The sequence below is a fragment of the Urocitellus parryii genome, chromosome 7, assembly GCF_045843805.1.
Source record: "Urocitellus parryii isolate mUroPar1 chromosome 7, mUroPar1.hap1, whole genome shotgun sequence".
NCBI lineage: Eukaryota > Metazoa > Chordata > Mammalia > Rodentia > Sciuridae > Urocitellus > Urocitellus parryii.
Genome location: NC_135537.1, coordinates 110,649,277 through 110,656,599, shown reverse-complemented (window position 1 = coordinate 110,656,599; position 7,323 = coordinate 110,649,277). Strand labels below are relative to the sequence as shown.

Below are 7,323 nucleotides of genomic sequence, written 5' to 3'. Positions count from 1 at the left end.
TCCCTGTCTCTCTTTCTGTTCTGTCTCTACCATTCCCTTTCTTGTTCTTTATTCACTAGACATAGTTTTCAATATCTCAACTATAATATGCTTTTTGTTGATTCAGGCCTTTGCACATGCTATTCCCTCTGCTTGGAATGCTCTCCTGTCTTGGCCTGCTTAACTACTTTACATCTTTCTTATCTCAGTTGAAACCTTGTTTCCTCTAGGAAGCCTCCAGGCCTACCCTCCCAAAGTTTAGTTAGGTCCCCCTGCCATCAATGCCCCTGAGTAGGGTTCTAGAGAGTCTCAACATTTCATTTTTGTAAACCCTCATCACACTTATACTTTTTGATCAATGCCTGTTTCCCCCCTGATAGTAAACCACATGAGAGTGGAGACCCTGACTATTTTGTCCATAGCTTCCTCATGAACAGTCCTTGACAAATACATGAAGCTCAATACATTTTTGTTTGAAGAATGAATTCTTTGGTAAACTGCTATTTCTTGGATTTGACCTTAATTTTGGGAAGCCCACTTGTGATGCATAGTTTCTAGAAGTCAGAGCATGTGCTCTTTTCTTGCTTAGCTCCTCTCAGTTCTTGGCCTCTGTGGACTTTCCCTTACCCAGCAGGAGGACGAAATTTATGGTGGTTAGGGAGGTGGAAAACTTTATTAGAAGGCAGAACTTTTACATTGTTGGGGTTAGAAAGGGGAAATCTGTACTAAATTCCCAATGTTGTATTGAAATGGGATAGAAGAGCCAATGTTAAGTTGTGCAGGTTGCTTCTCTCACCACCACTCTTGGTAAGGGAGGGGAAAGGACAGATGAAGAATATTACCAGTATGAATGGAGGTATATCTACCTGCACTGACTGAAGGTATATCTACCTTCACTGCCTCCTCTAGAAGTCCTTAGAATATTTCTTTTAAATTCTTGCTATTGTTCCTAAAGATGAAGAACACATAAATAAATAGAATTAGCAATTTCCCCTAATACTATGTGCCGCTAACAATTGAAGTGTTTTATTTTATTTTTATTTTTTTAAGAGAGAGAGAGAGAGAGAGAGGGGGGGGGGAATTTTAATATTTATTTTTAAGTTTTCGGTGGACACAACATCTTTGTATGTGGTGCTGAGGATCGAACCCGGGCCACATGCATGCCAGGCGAGCGTGCTACCGCTTGAGCCACATCTCCAGCCCAATTGAAGTGTTTTATATTTGATTACCTAACTATACTTTCTTTATTTAATAACTGCTTTTGGGGGCTTCCTTTGTTCAAGTTCTGGGTTATAGGTCTATGATGCAAAGAAGGATATACTACAGTTTGTTTTATTGAGGAGCCAACATGCTGGCTGAAAGGAAATCCATCTATTTTAAGCTGATACAGCATGGTAGATGCTGTGACAGACAGGTATGTTCAGTGTCTGAAGAATTCAGGAGGGAGGCAGAACTTCTCATTGTTATTTGGAGGCTTGCACATTGCTATGTCTTATATAAGTGGTTGGATGATCTCAAAGTCTTTGATTGCATCTTTAAATGTGTTCCCTATATTTAAATGGGATCTGAAAGTTAAACCTGGAGACAGGTTGACTTGGATTTCAAATATGGGTTCATGCTATATCTTTCCACTGAATGACTTAGGTACATCACTTTCCTACATCCAGAAAAGAGTGTGCAAGTGCTGGGATTAAATGATATGATGTGACACATATAGCTTGGTACTTGGCATGTAGTTTGTGTTCAATTATTTCTTTCTCCAAGTGATTATTGCTTTTTTTATTTAATTAAGCATTGAAAACCAATAAATTATAAATGAGATTAAAATAAAAGCAAATAATGTTTATTTGGTGAGGAATACATGTGCAAATTGGGAAACAGCCTTAGCTAGAACCAACCAACCAATATTTCAAGTGGCACTTCATAAAATTACAAATGTCAATTGACAAGTCCTGCAGTTGGAAACTGATGCATATAAGGATGCTGGTAAACTTTCTAAGTGTTTGAATTGCCCTTGGACAAGAGGCAAAACTGGTCACTCTGGTATTTCTCAAACCTTGCAAGCTATTGTTAGATCTTGAAAAATTGTTCCCTCTGGGGGATTCAATTACCATCATGATTCTGTGTAGCAGTCTTTTTCTGTTGGTAAATCTCTGAGACTCAGGAAAGAATTCTTGCTTTTATTTTCTTCTATATTGATGGGGCTGTTTTAACTCTGAGCCATGACCCCAGTTCTTTTTGAGACAGAGTCTCACTAAGTTTCTGAGGCTGGCCTCAAACATGTAATACTCAAGCTTCCTGCTTCAGCTCCGAAAAGTCTTTGGGATTATAGGCATGCCCAGGTGCTCTTCCTTCCTCCCTCCCTCCCTCCCCTAAATTTTGAACACAGGGGTGCTTTACCACTGAGCCACATCCCAGCCCTTTTTTAATTTTATTTTATTTTTTTAAATTGAGACAAGGACTTGCTAAATTGCTAAGGCTGGCTCTGAACTTGCAAGCCTTCTGCCTCAGCCTCCCACACTGCTGGTATTACACACCTGGCTGCTCTTTCATTGTTTAACATTTTGCAGTCATTTGGACTTTTATTTAGCTTCATGACATATAGGCTGATTTTTAAAGAATGTGATTTTTGGTATGAAAATAGTCTAAACATAATAAACACACAACATGAATTTCTTTAAAAATGTATAAATTAGCAATTTTATTGAGGTAAACTTATACATTCCAAGAAATGATCTGGCTCTGAAGCAGGATATTCAAACTTTATAAAATTATAAATTATAAATATAAATCACATATAAATTAACTCAAATCTCATATTTAAATTATCAATAAATTAAAAATAATTAAAATAGTGTCCTAACGCTCATACTGTCAGTTCTTCGTAGAGAGGTAGGTACCCAGTGGACAGGACATTTTTCTGACCATAGGAAGCAATGCCCATGAACCAATAAGCTTAGATGCCCACTATGCTTTCCGAACAGCTCTCAGGGTGAACTGCAGGAAATCCTCAAAGTGGCTCAAGATGAGTTGCATGGTCATGACCTTCTGCCAATCGTTCTGTGACTCCAGTTTTGCCAACAGGTGGATATTTTCAGTTGGGCTAGGGAAGACTATTTTATTGGGATCCTTCACCTGAAGGGAAAAGAAAACAAAAAGGATTGTTAGAAAACAAAAAGGATTGCTCCAGGCTGTAGGAAGATGTTTAAATTTGGAGTGAGATTATTTGAGGCCACCTGTCCTGACACATCCAGGGGAAGTGCTTTTTCTCTGAGCCCACACTGAGAAGGTCCCTTCTATAACAACTGAATTCTAATCATCCCTTTGCCACTCTGTCTCCCACCAGATGGTAAGCATCTATAGGACAGCAACACTACCTTGTCTGTCGTTCCCTTTAGTTTCTAAAACAGTGCCTGGTACAAAGTTGTTATTATTTAATTAAGAATTCATAACTAAAGGCAATTTAATGGGTTCTAAATCTAGTACTTTTCTCCAGTTTTCCCCTTACTATCCATCCAGAATCCTTTGAGACCACTGATTTGTGGTATAAAGAGGACTAGAAAGGCCCTTCAAGTGTCCCAAGAACATGGGGACAACTAGTTGCAGAAGGCCTTGAATCCCCCAGGTGTGCTCCTGGAGTACTGTAGCATTGACATCAACAGGGAGTTGTAAATAATGCTAATCTCAGGCCCCACCCAGAACTGTTAAATGGGACCACAGCAAATGAGATACTGGAATTCCTGTGCAGATTAAGGTATGAAAAGCCCTGGTTTAAGGCAAACAACTACAAGAGGTAGAGTTAGCACAGAGCATTTCATTCTAGGACTCTCAATTCACTTTGCTTGGCTCATCCAAACTCTGAGCCACCAACCTTCCATGACCTACCATTTAATAGTTAGCTGGTGGTGGCAAAGCCCTTGGTCCCTCCTTGGTCCCTAGCCTTTGGCCATTTCTCTGCATTAACTTTCTGGTAACAAGAATGTCACTTGGCAGTGACTAAAATATGAAAACCATTTTTGCTGTTTTTTTTTTAAAATAATGGCTCACTGTCCCTCTGCCTCATAGGCAGCCATCCCTGTCTAAGCATCCTTGCATCACTGAGTTGTTCTTGAGCCCTATAGAGGGATAAGGAAGTACTCACCTCTTGTTTCAGAATCTCAATCAGGGCTTTGGAACTGAACTGCACATGTTCAGCTCTGTCCCTGTTTTTGCCTTCCTGAAACTTGTTCCGGATGTACCTCAGATAGACCTGAAACTCCAGAAGCCCAGAGGTGATTCGCACAAGGCAGTTGTCCTATAAGAGAAGGAGAAATCAGTTATTGTCAAGAGACAGAATCAATCTGAAAGCATAAAATTTAGGCATCATATTTTGAGACACTGGACAGCATCAGCTGCCCCATTTTAAATATCTGGACAATCAGAGACTCCTGGAAGGAGACGGGTGTAACAGAGTGACATCAGTAGGGAGACTGGGCCTGGATCCTGCCTAGGGAAGCCAGAGAGGAGAATGGTTCCCTAACTATCTTACCCAGAATGAGCTAGGTTAACATTAAGCAGCTGTGAAAAATCCCAACACAGGGGACCCATCTCTGGCCTTGCCTGTTCAGAGATAAACCTCTTTAAAAAAAAAAAAAAAAGGTTTAAGTTGGCTTTGTCCTACAATTAACATAATCTGTCTCCTTCTTTGTTGCCTGCCTGGTTTTATATGTATGCAGGCCCTTCATACAAGAGAGCTTTGGCTGAGGAAGTTAAAAGTTTTTACCCGATTGTATCCAGTTTGGAAGCATCCATCTTTTTCAGTCATCTTTGGAAGGTTCAGATTGTTTTCCGACACTGCCACATGGCTCTTGATACAGGTCTCATCATTCTTGCACAGCTAGGAAAGAACACTAGAATTGTTAGCATTTAAGTGCCCCTAAAGCAAACACCACTAGAGGGCTGATTTGTGTTCTATCACAGCCAGGAAAGTCTAAGAAAAATGAAGTCACAAACTATTTGTAACTGGCAAGAAAAGTCTAGTGGAATTAGGCATACTTGAGTTCAGTCCCAGGCCCACCTGTGACTTCACTCCAAACTGGGAATCATTAAATATCTCCTTGTTTTGAGGATTTGATAGTATATTTATATAAATGCCTGGCACATTATAGGTATTAAATACATGACAGCAATTTGATGATAATTTTGGGCAAACATAATTTAAACTATAAAATTTCCAGCTGGAAGGACACATGAAATCATCTAGTCCAGCTCCATAATTTTAGATAGAGTTCAGAGATGGTAGGAAATTTGCCCAAGATCACAAAGGTGATTCTGCACAATTAGAACTACAGTCTGGGCTCCCAGTCTGCTCTCCTGTATTCTTTCCTTTCTATCAAACAAAGTCCAAATACTTTGCAATGACAGTTGAGAGATGCTTTAATCTGCTTAAAGTTTTGCCTCTTTGGTGGGCCCTCAGGTAGGCATCTCAGAAAGAACGACACTAGGGAATCCTCCTCATTGAGCTTACATCACCTAGAAGTATTACAACTGCCCTGAAAAGCTGAGCATTAATTTCAGGGGAATCTAATCCACCCATCTCTGAGGTACAAATTGAAGGTTTGCAGACTTTACTTTTCAGTAAAGGAAAAAGAGATCTGAGAAGCAGTAACCCTCAGTTTGTATTAAGTATGGAGCTGAGAATGGGCCAGGGAACACAGATTCAGGCCCCATTCTGTATTTTTCAGAAAAGGACCCCCACCCCAGACCAGCAGCAAAGAAATACAGAACAGTCTGCCCCTTTGACTCAAGCCTAACATGCCACAGAACCCAGCAGAGACCTCCTAATTCAGAAGCCCTGTCCACATTTCAAGGACAAGAATGAATGAATGCCCACATGGGGCCTTCATCCAACACCATGCCTACCCACCTCTTTTCTCATTTCGAAGACTTCCTTGATGAGGTAGGAAATCTGTCCTGTGGTTTTTCCAGAAGAGGCACGTGTTAGTTTATTTCGAGTGACACTATTCTCTCCATCTTCTCTCTTAAGTTCTGAGGCGGGGAAGGCAGTAGCCACCACTAGGAGCAGCCCCAAGGAGGCAACTGGAAGAAAGGCGAAGAGAAAGCAGGGCGTGAGCTGACAGCACAGCTGGAGCCTGCTGCTGGCTGGCAGCCAGTCCTACTCGACCACACGCTTCCTCCCTCACACCGTGCTCAGTAGCCCCGCCAGCAGGACTCCCAGGGCCAGGGATTTTCTTCACTTACTTGAGAAGAACTTCATGGCTGTTCCTGGAGGGCAGATAGAGCCCTCTTTCTTTCCTGGTGGGCTCAAGAGCTGAATGTGCCTCAGACATCCCCAGTCTCATATTTATTGGGAGTTGAGGCTCTAATTTTGAGACTCATGGGAAAATCCCACATTTGATAAAAATCTTTGTTGTGGGGTGGGGGTGGGGCCAGAATGGGTGAGGCTGATTGGAAACCTCATTAAGATTGTGCAATGTGATGTCGTTTAGCATCAAAATATTCACACAACTCTGAGGGGGGGAAGTGTGGCTTAGGTCATCATTGAGGCTAGCTCTAAGAAGCAGGATCACTCTTCCTTTAATTTCTTCTTCTTTTTTTTTAGTGACTCAGCACTTTAGCATTTTTTGAGAAAGTAAAGCTGAAGTCACACACAGTATTTTATGAGGGGGAAAAAGAAACTAAAGCTATGATTTTTAAAAAACAATACTTTGATTACCAGACTAAGAGGCTAGGATTTAATGTTCTGTCTATCTGTATTTGTGAAAAACCTTAGATGTTCTGATCTGAGTTTCCTCAGCTCACACCACAGCACCCTGGCCTTCTGGGGTTACACAGAAGATACTACTACCAGTCATCTCAGAATTTTTATTTCCTGGCTTTCATCATGACCAGCTGTTGGAGAATTGTCTGGCTATCCTCAAATCTTGTGCAGTTATTTCTAGGAGTCTCCAGATAGAGTCTGTGGTACATGCATAAATGACTCCTTTTTGCCAAAAAGTGGCACCTACCAGTTTCCTCCTCACCTGTTCCAGCCTGCATAGGGGAGATGCCTGCTCTCACCTTGGTTCCCTGAGCTCTTCCTGGGGGGTCCTTGTGAATTCTTCTGGAAAGAAGAATTAATTAATCTCTGTGTCAGAGTTATCCTGCACTCTAGCTAGTTATGTCCCTACTGCTGCCCAACTTTCTTCACCACTGCCAGCAAACATGCAATCCTCTTGTCTTAGGGCAGCATAAGGTAGGTGAATGGGCCCAGGTTTGTGGGAGTACTCAAGTTGCTGAAACACACTTGGTTCAGGGTAAAAATGGGGAAAGAATACTACTAATTTCTTTGATGAGGATGTCAAA

At 41.3% G+C, this 7,323-nt stretch overlaps 1 protein-coding gene across 1 annotated transcript; it reads right to left on the bottom strand.

Moving 5' to 3' along the window:
* Positions 1–2,946: 2,946 nt before the first annotated feature.
* LOC144255680 (interleukin-6-like) lies at positions 2,947–6,235 on the bottom strand. The gene is made up of 5 exons (XM_077800402.1): positions 6,220–6,235; positions 5,885–6,057; positions 4,742–4,855; positions 4,121–4,273; positions 2,947–3,114 (listed from the first exon to the last, which is right to left on the bottom strand). Exons 1-5 carry the CDS (start codon positions 6,233–6,235, stop codon positions 2,947–2,949), a joined length of 624 nt encoding a protein of 207 aa, XP_077656528.1.
* Between the last annotated feature and the right edge of the window lie 1,088 nt (positions 6,236–7,323).